Here is a 15,168-nt window from a genome sequence, read left to right on the forward strand (position 1 = left end):
ATGGTGGCTTAGGGGGAACTTGGGTCAGCTACTCAGTGCACTTATTTTGGAGGACATGGAGATAGTGGGGTAGCAGGCTTTCACTCTTCTAGAGCTGCACATAGAGATATTCCTGAGCCGTCCAGGGCTAGGGAACAAAAGAAGAAGTCAAAGTGGGGAAAGATGAGTGCATGGATGAAGGCAATCTTTGCTCATTGTGCATATGCTTCATAGACTGCTTATGAGGATAGAATGGAAAACAGGGAAGCAATGAGGCATGCTAGGGAAATGGCAGGGCTACCACCCCTTCCACCAGTGCAGTTACCACCTCAGTTTCCTAACTTGCCTCGCCTTTCTTCCTCTGACGAGGAGCAGGATCAGCCACATAAGCACCATTATGACCAGCCAGATGATCAGCAGTATGGGCACTCATATGAGCCGTTTAGTTAGTACTATGAGTACCCATAGGGGCAGCATTTTGAGTAGCCCCCAAAGGCAGCAGGACCTTGGTGCAGAGATTCACTCCATAGAGGCCGATCCATAGGTTCAAGCAGCCTTGTTTCGCACATATTCTAGGAGACCGTGTCATTCGACGGATCAGCCAGGTCCTTCTACTTTAGCTGGGGCATCTCCGCGACGTTCAGCACGCTTCACTTCACACACCCACATCGCAGGACGTGCCCGCGTTGACTCCGGCAGTGACGAGTGACTTTTCTTCTTTTTCTTCCTTTTTTGGTACTTGATGCCAAAGGGGGAGAAAATTAGAGGGGGTCAATAGATTTTCGACGCATACCATGAGTTCTCTGCAGCTGCGCTTTGTCCTGATCCTATGAGAGTAGTTGTTAGGTTGTGAGTTTGAGAGTCGCTCAAAACTCTATTTTATGAAATTAAGCTACTTTATGACTTAATTTGCTTTGGATATGGACATGTATTCATGGTTACTGTTTTAGCTTGTCATATTCTGAGTTTAGATTGTTTTATATTCATATGACTGCTGTAGGAACCTAATTGCTACCTGACCGATATAGTCAGGACGGCAGTACCGCCCTTTGAGGCCGGCAGTGTCGCCCTGTGCTGTATTAGCCAGGGTCTTGTGTGCTTGAACTAATATAACCTGTCATATGCATCACATTTATTTCTGTGACACCTTGTTCAGCACCCAACAGTAGGCATGGATGTAGGGGGAAGTTCTCATCACACCTAAAATGTGAATCGTGGCCTTTCATGCCAAATTGAGAATTCAAATCTCTATTCACATATTTAGGGGGAGGCTCCTACACCCATAGTTCAAAAATCTCAGTTTAGATTTCATATCTTTTGTAAGCTCTAATTGGGTTGTCATCAATCACCAAAAAGGGGAAGATTGTAAGTGCAATCAAGTCCTATTGTGGGTTTTGGCATTGATGGCCACCAAATTAGAGGACTAATGAGATTTATCGAGATGACAAGCAGGGAATCAAAAATGAGGATGATGTATAGGTTGCAAGTGTCCTAATTACAAAAGGTGGCTAGACCTAGCTCAAAGGAGGTTTAAATTTTTTTATGTTTTGAAATTGAGTTTAGGGAAAGCCATACTATTAAGAGGGATTTTAGGACAGTTGGTCAACTGTTGAACCAGATGCTCAAATTCTTAGATTTATATCCTCTCACCTAGTCAAAATAGCCAACCAAATTTCACCTCAACTTACCTATTTTGGCTAGGGCGGCAGTGCCGGCCTGTTAAGAGCGGCAGTGCCGCCCTTAACTGACCGTTGGACCCAAGGGGTATTTATACCCTTCAGGCCCAACCCACAACGGTCATCCACTTCACTAAGTCATTCTGCTTGAAACATAATAGAACCAAAGCTCACCCTCTATCCTCCATTATTGCTCCTTCATCTCTTAAGCAAATTCTTGATTCCAACCATCAAAACTTGAGAGAAAAGGCAGCAAAACTCGATTGGAGAGCAGATCCACTGATTCCCAAAGTCTAAGAGCATTTGGTTCATGTTTGGCTGACGGTTCTAGAGTTTGGTACTCTTGGAGCTTGCTCCTTGTCGGCTAGGCGTCGCCCTTGGGCTTGCCAACTCATGTGGCGGCCTTGGGAGGTTTGTAACCTCATTCTCAGAGCTAAGAAATCACCTCTCACTTCAAGAGTTCATCCTCTTAATTTGAGAACGAGGGTAAGGCAAGCCTTTGTGGCAAGCCCAAGCCTTTTGTGGCTTCCTCAACAACATGGACTTAGGCAAACCTTTGTGGTGAGCTGAACCACGGGATAAATCTTGTGTCTCACGTGCTTCATCTTGTTTACTTGCTAGTTTAGCTCTTTGGTAGCTGGTGTTAGGGTTTGGTTGCTCGATCCACTCTTGTGTGGAGTTTCTGTGGTATTTAGTCTTTGAACTGGATCTTATCTTTCTATTGTAGGATTAAGCAGCTAATGGGGTCAGGTTTATCTCTGTAAAATCTTAGCTGTGTTAGATTTATTTTCGAAGAACGATAGTGCCGCCCTCTGTTCTGACAGAGTTTTGAGTTGAATTTTTATAGGCCTATTTACCCCCCCCCCTCTAGGCCTTCTTTGTCTTCATATAGATCCTACACTTTGCCCATCCTACTTAGAAGTGGACAAGGTCATCTCAACCTTCTCGTTCGCTCCAAACCTCCAGCCGAACCCATAGAATCCCTATTGAGAGAGAATCTGTTGGAAGGCAGGTTAAGGAGCAATAGAATGCCACACGAGGGCTTTGCCAACCCCATCACAAGCAACGGAGCTGGATTCCATTTGAACATGCCCGTTAGCGAGCTCACCGAGCATGTCACTCGAGCCATCGAGGCAAGTGACATTAACTCAACCCCTCTGGTTGCGGAAACTGCGGATGGGGCGACAGTCACAAAAACAAGCCAACTCTCGACCAAATCCCTGCTATGCGTGGGGGCTCAAGGAAGGTTGGACTTGTGAGGAGACCGAACACACGATCATAGAACGATAGCTAAGATCCTAAGAAGGGGGTACATGCGAATACAAGAGATACTTTCTCCTACTAAGTTTCGCTATCCTCTCCTTGATTTTCAGTGACATCTGACCCTAGCAATGGCAAAGGGTCAGACGCACTCGGGGGCTAATAAAGGTATAAGTATACCTTTTGATAAAGGTATAAGTATACCTTTTCTAAAATAGTCTCCGTGTCAGACCTCTTCCTCACGCTAAGCCTAGTGGCAAGGTTTGTGGAAATGAACAACTGAGCATCCCAGGTCGGACTGCAAAAAGCCTACACCTCGGCGGCTATGGTGTCTTTGCTCACCAGCATGATCAAAGTTCCGCTCTTACACCTCGAGCCCTATGGTCTTAACAAACGGAAGGGTTAGAATATGTGAGCCCTTTCTTTCGCATACAAAAAGGGAAGAAAACAAGTTTGATCAAACAAAACGAAGTTATGAATTTGTTTTTATAAGGGTTGGCACTTGTTCATAGATTACAACAAGCGTTCATCTGATCTATTTGACTAACTAGCCTCTCAGGAGGAGAACTATGTCTTCGACTTTGTCCACCAGGTCCCACACAAGAGGAGCCATCGCTGTCTCTATTTTGTCTAGCTCAGAGGCTTCGTAGCCAGGTGCGAAACTAAGGCTCATCGTCTCCAAGTCGATGCTGTCCGCGTAATGCGAACGAGCAATCACAAAAGCTTGGGTGATCCCGATGCGAAGAGCTTCCCTCTTGAGCTGGCGCACCTGTGCCGTGATATCTATAGCATGGGCCACAAGCGAGTTGGTCCCCTCCGACAGCACCACCTCCAGGTCATCACATACCACTTTGAGGGCAGCGCTCAGGAGATCATGCTCATCGCTCTCCACCTAAAGGTTCCTCCATGCCTCGGCGAGCTCCGTGGCCAGCCCGGTGGAAATGCTCTTGGCCTCCAGCCTCTAGGTCATCGTGGTTCCGAGCTCGGCCTAGAGGGAGCCGATCCTCTGTTGTGCCTTGTCACGCTCTTGGATGGCCTGGTCATGCTCCGAGCGGAGCCTCCCCGTGGTTTGGAGTAGCTTATCTCGCTCCTTACGTAGCTGGGCAACCACCTCAGTATCCTGACTCGCCCTCCGCTCTAGGGCTATGAGCTTCTCCTTAGCTATTAACTTTAGGTTCTGCTCCATCTCAGCCTCGGCCAGGAGATCAAGGATCCGCTGGTGGGCCACAGCGTCCCTCTAAAGTAATTCATCCTGCTCCCTCCTGACTCAGGTAGCATCCTCCTCATCTTGCCGCGCCCTCGCCAATAGGGCCTCGAAGGCCTTCTCGATCTCCTCCTCATGCCGATGGGCCTCGGCCTCCCACAATCGAAGATTCTCTGCCTCCTCAGCAAGGGGAGTTAGCTCAGCCACCCTCTATTGGGCGGCAATGAGTTGGGTGGTCTTATCCACACGCAACCGGGCCTCTTTGATGAGGCGGTCCTAGCACTCCTTTTGCTCACGAAGGAACTGGGATTTCTCCCGGCTACGAGCGATAAGGGACTGAAAAAAAACTGTCAGTTAGAACACAAAAATACATGAAAAAAGAAGAGGGAGAAAGGCAAGATTAAGTGAATACCCGGCCAGTGGGAACGACGACGTCACGCAGGGCACCCCTAGCCTGGCTTAGAGCTTCCAGCACAGCCAAAATCCCTTCGTTGAGACTCTCCTGCTCCATTCTCTCAACAGTATCATCGAGGGAGAAGAGTGTCAACGTTGGATCTTGCGGATCTATCCACTAGAGCAGAGGCTCGCCCTGCTTGGGCGAGTGGCTACCTCCTGACGTTAGGGCTAGGGGCAACTCCCCACTGGTCCTCTCAACCACCGCCATGACGCCCGGGGACCCCTCGGCCGTGTCCCCCTCCGTCCGACCCTTGTCGAGCAACGTCATTTGGGCCGCCGGAGGTGCGGGTCACACCACTGCCTCGGGTGCTGCCACGGTGGCGTCCAGCTATGGCCCACCTATCGCGGCCGCCACCACTTCTGCCTATGTCGGTGGGGCCTCATCTGCCTACGTCGCGCCCGCCGTGGTCGGTGCCACAAGCGCTTTCGGAAGCTCCAACCGACCTGTCATTGGTAGCGGCACCGCCTCCGTCGCTGGTTCTTCAGTGACCTCTATGGGCGCCCTTCGAGCCCCCATGTCCGCTTGTCCTGCCAAGGGCATGGGTGTCACTACGAGCGGTGCCTGGCCGGCTGATGAGGTAGTAACACTGGCGCCGCTCCCGCCCAAAATAGATGCGACATCGACCGATGGCCACCGCCTCACCTAGAGGGCAACACTCTTCTTGGGCGCCAGCGCCAAAAATTGCTCCATCTCAAAATGCTACAAGAAATAAAAGGCATAAGTCACACTAAAAACAGAGAAAAATAGAGAAAACAGAAGAGTCAACGACTTACATCGGCGATGTTGGGCGGAGGATATGTTTAGGGCACGAACACCAAGGTCCTTGCTCCACCTTGTCAGGGCGGGGCCATTTTGAGCCCACCCCCTACTCCTAGGCAGAGGGGCTCGCCTCCCTTGCATCCGGGGGCACGGCGATGGAGCCACCCCCTCCATTGGCACCTCGAGCATGGTGGTAGATCTACTGCCCCTATTGGCTCTTGGGGTACGGCAGCGAAGCCACCCCCCCTCCATTGGCACCTCAGGCACGGCGGTAGATCCGCCCACCCCTGCTGGCTCTTGAGGTATGGCGGCAGGGCCACCTTCCTCCGCTGGCATCTCAGGTGTGGTGGTAGATCTGCCTGCCCCTGCTGGTTCTAAGGGTGGGCCGACGGTCTAGCCCGTCTCCACCGACCTCACGGACACACTTTCCCCTCCATGAAATGGAAAAGGTCCCGACCCCTGCAAGGATGAGCGAGTACCTATCAGCATGCCCTCACCCTCTAGGCCATCACGCTTGGCATCATCAACTACCTCATCATCATCTTCGTCGTCGTCAATATCAGTTTCCTCCCCTTGCTCCTACGCCAGCAGCTTCTATTGCTTCTTCTTCCTCTCATCCTTTTTTGCCTTCCTCTGCTGCTCAGTCTCGACGTGGTTTGCTGCCCTCACGGTTGGGTCCCTCGGCAACAAAATCGGGTGATCCCTGAGGATGAGGTCCCTCGGCTGGTCCCCCAATCTCAATGTTACTATCAAGGGGTCATGAGTTCAATTAAAGAGAAGGCATGAGGAAGGGAAAACTTACTAGGACGATGTATCTGGGCTTCGGCCGCATTGGGGGTGACCTGGCACCGGGTACACAAAATCAAAGGGGGCGCCCACGCTATCCTAGGGAGACTCCATCACCTCCTTAATGCGCTGCGCCACTTTGGAGGGGGAGAGCGCCCCCTCGGTAAGCATCGTCCCATCGTATGACGCTCTAGGCGCCATCACGTATAGGGGAAGCGCCCGCCTCATCAGTGGTGCCACCCTCCTCCCGTGGTAGGAGTCGATGATGCCCAACCCCTTCAGGCCTCTCTCCTTTAGGATCTAGATGGCGATGAGGTGGTCCCAGATCTTCTTCTTGTCTTTCTCCGAGACACCCCACTTCCTCCATGAGTCTGGGACCTCTTCGACTAGGCGCCCGGTGAACTCTAGAAGGAAAGGGGCTACGTCATTCTTGAGATAGAACCAATGTGAATGGCACCCCTTGTTGAAGGTTGACAAACGCATTGGCGGGTATTCACCAACCCAGTTGTTTTAGAGTTGGATGCCGACGCATCCCATATGCGTGCTCAGCTAAGTTCGAGGTGATCAGACTCGGGGTTCCAACGTCCTTTGGTAAGGGTGACGGCGAAGAAGTACCGCCATAGATCAAAGTGGCGACCAATCCCCAGGAATCCCTCACACAGGGCAACAAACGCCGCCATGTGCTAGATTCCATTCGGATTGAGGTGTTGCAACTTGAATTGGTAGTAGTGCAGCAACCCTTGGAGAAATTTGTGAGCAGGGGTCGCATGCCCCCGCTCATGGAAACGCATGAACGAGACGACGTAGCAGTCGGGCGGCGATGACATGTCCTCCTCGCCGGGCAGCCACCACTCCCCGGCAGCGGTCTATGCGCCGAGAAGGCCACGGTGGACAAGGCCCTCCATGCGCTAGAGGGTGACATCAGAATGGCACCATGGTTCCATTGGAAGATGGGGTGGGTGGATGCGAACTCGACGACGGCTAAGACACAGATGCGGAGAACTTAGGTGATTGGCGGCGGAGGTTGCAGATGCGAAGGCAAGGAGGCAAAGTATGAAACCCTAGGGGTGAACCCTTTGGTTTTATAGGGGCGACGGATGCAAGGAAACCAACCATCTGCCTAGAGCTCCACGCCTCCCATGATCTACCACAACGTCACGCCACGGGATACGCGCACACAATCCTTATCCTTTCCTTTGGGAAACTCGTCGGATGTTTTGCCTCTCGGGGTGGACCGGGACTCGTTACGAGTAAGAGGAATATGGATCAAAAGCGCATCTATGGCCTGTCTGGGCCTAGGAGTCCGACGGTTGGCCCATCAATGGGTCCAACAGCCGCTCTAAACACCCCTACGACAAAGGGTGGAAAGAGTTGGGCCCCGCAAATGGCCAGTGCCTAGGCGCATGAGCGCCATGGGCATCTCGACCCATGATTAAGTCTTAGTCAGGCTTTCCTTGAATGGATCTCCATGAACAGGATACCGGGACCCCAATCAAGCTATCCGACTAAATAACCACCAAATCACATGACCATACCTGCAAAAAGTTTGACCTCAGCGAAGAAGAAATCACCATCTTTAGGGCACACCGTGGGCAACAATAGAGGGCCAGGACTCTCAGAATCCTCTCTTTCGGAAACCCCTCCGAAGGAGTATCCTACTCCTCCGCAGGCTCGGAGGATACACCCACCTGGTACGCTCGTGCGCACCCGTTGGTAAGTCAAAAAAATCCCCCAGGCAATTCTACTCAAATCGCCTGGGGGCTTAGGGGATACTGTCGGGGACCAATATTAGGGTACCCAAAGAGAAGGAGCTAATGATCATCAATATTGATTCATCCACGCGATCAAGAGCGTGACTACATCGCTTGCCGGGTCACTTCTCGTCCATCTGCCAAGACCATGGGCCTTGCCTCGTCTGACCCTCGAGGGTTAGCTCCGCCTCGGTGGGTGTTTTGGACACAGGCCGTGTCTCGCCCGACCCTCGAGGGTTGACTCCGCCTCAGGCTAACTCCCGAGGGCCAGCTCCGCCTCGCCCAATGTCTAGCGGTAGACTCTGTCTTGCTCGACGTTTGATGGCTGGCTCTGCCTCGCCCGACGTCTGAGGGTAGACTCTGTCTCACCCGACCCCCGAGGGCTAGCTCCACCTCGCCCGACGTCTAAGGGCTGGCTCCACCTCGTCCGACGTCTGGGGGCTGGCTCCACCTTGCCCGATGTCCGAGGGCTGGCTCCGGCTCACCCAATGTCTGAGGGTTGGTTCCACCTCGCCCGACTTCTGGTGGCTGGATCCGCCTCGCCCAACGTCCGGGGGCTGGCTCCACCTTGCCCATCTCGCCTGATGTTTGGGGGTTGGCTCCGCCTCGCTCGATGTCTGGGGGCTGGCTCCGCCTCGCCCGACATCTGGGGGCTAGCTCTGCCTCGCCCAACGTCTTCACGCTGCTCCTTCATAACTACGCATGCAGATAAGGTAGGGCACTCAAGTCAACCACAATACCGAGGGCCATATCCTGCACGCCTGCAGGAAAGTACTATCAGGATATGACAAGAAGGGCGCTTTGAGACCTTCCAGGCATGTCAGAGCCCGAACAGTGTTGTAGACGTCGACATTTGTCTTACAGTGTTGTGGGCGTCGCCATTCGCCCTCGGGCGTGGATCCTGACGGAAGCTCACGACAACCACTATGGGCTAGAAGGAAACTCGCATCACCTATAGTAACGGACGTGCGATCACTGTGCCGTCTGCTCCCTGTAGGGCCGCGGATCAGCACCATGGTTCGCCGTGCAGCCCGCCGGGACGGGATGGGACGTGACAACTTGCTGACAATGCCAGGACATGGCATTATCAGCGGGCAGACACCCAGCATGGCCCTATTAGGATCAGCAGACATGCACCCAACGTGGAGCTATCCCTAGCACCGTCTGCCATGTCAGCGGGGCTCGCACAGAGGAAAATGAAGACCCGGCATCTTTGAAGGACCTCCTTTGCCTCTGGTTTTTCTTCTTTCTCCCATCTGTAATCCCTACTCCCTGGCCTATAAAAAGAAAGGGCACCGCACTAAGGGGATCAAAAAAACACATCACGCATCACATCACACATAGTTGAGCAGCAACCAAGCTCTCGGCATCCATTTGACCTTTCCATCAGAGACTTGGGATCCATCCCTCTCTCGCCCGTTTATAACCCCTACTACGAACTTTTCAGTGCTAATAACACGAGCAGCAGCCACGAACTGGACGTAGGGGCATTCTGTCCGAACCAGTATAAACCTTGTGTCTTTTTAGCATACCATCTAGACCAGACGCACAATAACACAAATTTACTCGTTGGTGTTTACTCGAAACGCCGACATTTTTCATAAATATAGTACTTCTATTCTATCATGTAGTTAGTGTGTAATGGAATCCCTTTGGAAGCTAAAAAATGACATGTTGCTCGATAACCGACAGCCCACCAAACATCTCAGGGCATCTTTTATTGTATTTTTTATGCCACCAAACATCTACTGTGATGTCATATATGATCTAACCGTCATATATCGATTGTCCAAGATGGCCGAGGCGTCTTATCATGCATTGCATGGTCACAAAACATCTTGTATTCAAAGACACAGTGTCATCCAGTGAATGTAATTTACTTATTTAACCTAGGAGCAGTCAATACAACTCTCTTTATTTACCGTCGGGAAAAAAAAACGTGAAAAGCCTATGCTAATGAAACTATCGTCCTGTTCGATTGGTTTATAAGCCGTATTTTTTCAGCCAATGAACAATATTTTTCTCTCACAATAAATTAGCAACAATATTTTCAGTCATAGCTTATCAGCCAAGTAAACAAGACATATAGCCTCTGCCTGCTGACTCTAGCGGCGCCATTTACATTTGGAGAGAGAAGAGCAAGGAAAGGTCTAGCATCTCTAAATTCTTAAGATGGAATAACATTTTTTTTTGATTACCCACAAAGAATGAGAATCAAATGTGTTTTTTCCTAGTTGCGAGAAAAGACAAGGACAGGGCCAAACATCAACGTTTTAGCAAGTGTCAATTTCCATACGAATAGTTTTATGTCGTCAACAAACAACTCGGTCTTCAATCCTAAAAGTACCATGACAATTATATACAATAGTTTAGCAAACATCACAAGTGAGAATGAAGCACTCATAAATCATAATCCAACTTTGAAATAAAGAAAATAAATTGGAAAAATATCTAAGGGCTATATATGGCGGAGTGGGTTTAGCTTCGGATTGTAGGTAGAAATAGAATCTTTTGAGAAACTGACATAATTTCATGAAAACGGCGTAAAAATATAATTAGAGTTATCTAAACTCTAAGATATCATAGTCTTCCGGCCAAATATGAATATCCTAGTGTAGCAAACACAGCATAGGTATTGGTCAGTCACCAAACATATATTTTAAGAACTGATATAAATAGTAGGCACCTAAATTGGAGCTAAGGACAAGAGCAGAAAGTGGATTTAATTTGTTGTTGTCGACAAAAGATGCTCAGCAGTCCTCCGAGAGGTATCCCACGAAGGTAGATTAATCGGTGAAGGTGCGCGTGACAGGAACCGGATGGTGACACAAGGCGCAGAGACAGCGATTTAGACAGGTTCAGACCCTCTGATTGACGTAATACCCTACGTCTTGTGTCTTGGTGTATTGTATTGAATATGGGATCTGATGGAGATATCGACTAGGGGACCCATGCCTCTCCTTATATACTCTAGAGGGATAGAGTTATAAGAAAAGTATCATATTTGGTACTATACAATATCTTACGGTGCACGTCGATCAGTGCCGTGCACGCCTTGATCTTGTAGGATGGGCCACCTCTGATGGTGCGGCTCATATCTTGTCTTATGGGTACCGGGGCTCATATCCCCACAGCTAGTCCCCGAGCATCTTGTATCCGTTGTGCAACGCCGTCTTGAGCTTGTTTGAGCAAGTGCGAACAAAGCCGAGCAATCAAACTCATGGTCCGACCACCATGATGAGTTGCCGAGCAACTGTGAACCATCGCCGAGCAGTGTGAACCATCGTCGAGCAGCTGTGAACCGTCGTCGAGCAGTGTGAACCATCGCCGAGCAGTTGTGAACCATCGTCGAGCAGTGTATCCTAAGTAAAGCTTGCCATAAGGATGTAAGGAGCTCAAGATAAAATTTAAAAATTCTTCGACTTAGGAGAAGTGTAGCCACTTAGACTCCGTCAATAAGGAGGGTAAATCAAGAAATAAGCACTACATTCACCGCCAGGTGAAGTGTAGCCACTTAGTCCCCGAGCCTGGTGGAAGATGAAGAATGAATCTTGTAGCAGGGTCAAAGAAAAGAAGTCTGAAAGCTTGCCGACATCATCTGACATGCGCGTATCAAGACCCCAAACGTGCTGCCCAAGATCAGCACCCTGATCTGAATAGCATGGAGCAGCTTGATAGCACACCGATGAGACATAGCAAGATCCGACCACCAAGGGAGTCCTCAGCGTAGCTGGCAATGTACGAGCACCGAGGAGTCCCCGGTGTAGCTGGCGATGTCCGAGCACCGAGGAGTCACCGGCGTAGCGGGCGATGTCCGAGCACCGAGGAGTCCCCGGCGTAGCGGGCGATGTCCGAGCATCGAGGAGTCCCCGGCGTAGCTAGCGACGTCTGAGCACCGAGGATTCCCCGGCGTAGCTGGCGACGTCCGAGCACCGAGGAGTCTTCGGCGTAGCAGGCGACGTCCGAGCGTCGAGGAGTCCCCAGCGTAGATGGCGACGTCCGAGCGCCGAGGAGTCCCCGACGTAGCTGGCGATGTCCGAGCGCCGAGGAGTCCCCGGCGTAGCTGGCGATGTCCGAGCACCGAGGAGTCCCTTGCGTAGCTGGCGATATCCAAGCACCGTGGAGTCCCCGGTGTAGCTGGCGATGTCCGAGCACCAAGGAGTCCCCGGCATAGCTGGCGATGTCTGAGCACCGACAAGGTGAAGTGTGCCCACTTAGTCCCCGAGCACAAAGAATCCGAGTGCCGAGGAGTAACCGGCGTAGCTGGTGATGAAGCACGAGCGACGAACAGTTTGGTCAACTAGTCGGCGGCGAAGTGAGCATTGAGTAGAAGCGACCGACGAACAGTCCGATCAACTGGTCGGCGACGGAGTCCATGAACCAAGCGCCGAGTCCACAGTGGGCGCCAATTGTTGACAAAAGATGCTCGGCAGTCCCCCGAGGGGTATCCCACGAAGGCAGATTGATCGGTGGAGGTGCGCGTAACAGGAACCGGATGGTGACATAAGGCGCAGAGACAACAATTTAGATAGGTTCAGGCCGTCTGATCGACGTAATACCCTACGTCCTGTGTCTTTGATGTATTGTATTGAATATGGGATCTGATGGAGATGTCGACTAACGAACCCCTGCCTCTCCTTATATATTCTAGAGGGGTAGGGTTACAAGAAAAGTATCATATTTGGTACTGTACAATATCTTACGGTGCACGTTGACCTGCTGTGCACGTCTTGATCTTGTAGGCTGGGCTACCTCTGATGGTGCGGCCCATATCTTATCTTATGGGTACCGGGGGTCATATCCCAACAGTTGTATACCCAATCATTACTCAACCAAATAGATTAGGGAAACTCAACCAGCACCTTGTGTGTGCGGCACTGCCCACACCAGTTATAACTGACTGAATACTTCGCTTCGAGATTTTTTTCGGAAGGTCGGCAAAGAGCTTTATTATTTATCGAAATATATATATATATATATATATATATATATATATATATATATATATATATATATATATATATATATATATATATATATATAGAGAGAGAGAGAGAGAGAGAGAGAGAGAGAGAGAGAGAGAGAGAGAGAGAGAGCAATTGAAGCACGAAAGAGCACACATGGTTATGGAAATACCACTAGAATAAACTAGTCACATTTTCTCAAAAAACATGTACTCTCTCATTATATAGATGTATGTAACATTGTACGTATGTTTTTTCCTCTATTATAACTTACTGTATTATTTTTTTAGTCTAGATATAATAATAATCTAAGAATATAGATGTCTATCATGACAAAGGTGTAAAGCAGTCGTTTAAAGCTTGTAAGTATGCTGTCGTAGGTCTTGTATACAATACAGTACTAGTAAATATTGTATAGGCACTTATTTTGTCTTGACCTTACCTAAAATAGCCATAAAGCGCATGATTTGTTTTGAGCACCTACCAGTGTTAGGGGTAACCCAGGGGCACCTCTGCGGCCCCGCTGACGCCGCGGTGGGTTCTCCGTTCAACAAGCCCACCACCGGCGGCACCACCACCTGAACTTGAACAGTGGCCGCCGCTGCACCGCCTGGCACGACGACGCTGCTGCTACTAGCAACCTTCCTGCTGGACGCCGCCGGCCGCGCGGAGGGAGGACCGGCAGAGCCCTCCGCCCTCCGCCGTGGAGCTCCCACGGGCGGGGCCGCCGGGCGGCGGCCGATCCGGCCCGTGGACGCCCGGCTGCAGAAGGACTCGGTGGACGCCTCCGACGCGCACGACACGCTGAGCGAAGACGACGGGTGCACGTAGCTGCTTCTGCTCCCCCGCCCACCGGCGGCGCCCCTTGTTGTCGGGGACGGGGACGGGGCCGACAACGACGGCAGCAGCCTCCTCCTAGCGGCCTTGTCGGCAGCGTCCTCGCGCTGGGGAGGAGGCTCCTTGTTGTCCCTGGCCCCGGGCGGCTTCGGAGACTGAGACGACAGCCTCCGGGCGGCGCCGGGCGCACGGGGAGCCACGGCCGCTGCCGACATGGCGCGGTGTGGAGCGAGCTACTAGCTAGCGAGGCGTGCTTGTGCTCTCTCGTTCGCGCGCGTAAAGTGAGCTTGTGACGACGCGAGACGCGTCGTGTGAGCGAAAGCGAGAGACCATCGGAAGGGCGGGAGCAGGTGATGAGCCGGTTATAAGTAGCGGTAGCGGCCGCAGCGTGTTGTAAGCTTGTAGCAGAGTGGCGGGGCGCGGCTGGCCCCCCTGTGCACTGTACTGGTACGTCGTACGCGTACAGGGCCGCGCCGCGCGCGGTGGGTGGGAGTGGGAGACTGGGAGGTGCGGTGCAGGTGCCCGCGGGAGGATCGGAAAAGGAGGGGTGATGTGATGCGGACGCGCGCGCGGTAGGTGCCACGTCGAAACCGTCGTCGTCATGGGGAGGGAGCTACACAAACCTTTGATGCCGCAGTTTAATCATGCCGTGCGCCGGACCGCGCGCGATTAGCTCGTCAGGTCATCAGCAAGCAACAGAGACGTGCATAGAGAGATCATATCCTTCGGCGCGGTGCCGGCCGGCCGGCCGCCGGCGCCATGCACGAAAGTGACGAGACCACGCCATGCATGGTCGGAGCACGTCCGCCAGGTGCAATATATGAACCGATCGAGCTGCCCGTCCGGTGAGAGTAGTGTTAGACGAGACGAGACCAGTGGTGCTTGTACGATCGAGCGGAGATGAAAACTCGACCTGGACGGACGTCTGTGTACCAGACGGTGGAAGCACGGAGATTCTGATCGATGAGATGCATGGCCTGTGCGTTTTGTATATGTTGTTGTTTACCTGACCTGGCTGCTACTGCAGATCGATCGAGTTGGTGCACCCTGAAACAGTGTTGACGAAAGACCGGTGACCGAATTAGCTGTTCATGCATATGCTAGCTACTGATAGCCTCCATAGGAGCCTCTGATGATATTCCTTGTCAAAGACTTATTTTCAATCTGATGATCTCATGCAAAATGAATTCCTCTCACAGCTGCTCTAGCCTCTAGCAACAATGCAAGGTTGCCAAATAAATATAGAAATGCAACACACCAACCGAGTGTTTTAGGGGAGATCCGCACGCGATTCCTGGCACGTCCGATTCGCGCGGGGATGGCGGTGGACGCTATCCGATTCGCGCCTGTGTCCGTCGTCTTCTTCCCCAGCTCCAGCGCGGCGGAGGCAGGACCAGGTAGGCAGTGGCCTCCTCCTCCTCTTGGATCTGTGCCCGCCGAAGACGAAGACGACAGCGGCAGTGGCTAGGGTCCCGGCGAGCCACTCCCCCTCTTT

At 51.7% G+C, this 15,168-nt stretch overlaps 1 protein-coding gene across 1 annotated transcript in view; it reads right to left on the reverse strand.

Annotated features, from left to right (window-relative positions):
• The window catches only part of LOC136551797 (uncharacterized), a 46,289-nt gene extending 32,281 nt beyond the window's left edge, over positions 1 to 14,008 (reverse strand). Inside the window, exon 1 of the mRNA XM_066543339.1 lies at positions 13,321 to 14,008. Coding sequence (XP_066399436.1) covers positions 13,321 to 13,888 — 568 coding nt within the window. The 5' untranslated portion in view covers positions 13,889 to 14,008. The remainder of the gene's footprint in view (positions 1 to 13,320) is intronic.
• Positions 14,009 to 15,168: the final 1,160 nt, after the last annotated feature.

This window comes from Miscanthus floridulus, chromosome 4 (genome assembly GCF_019320115.1).
Source record: "Miscanthus floridulus cultivar M001 chromosome 4, ASM1932011v1, whole genome shotgun sequence".
NCBI lineage: Eukaryota > Viridiplantae > Streptophyta > Magnoliopsida > Poales > Poaceae > Miscanthus > Miscanthus floridulus.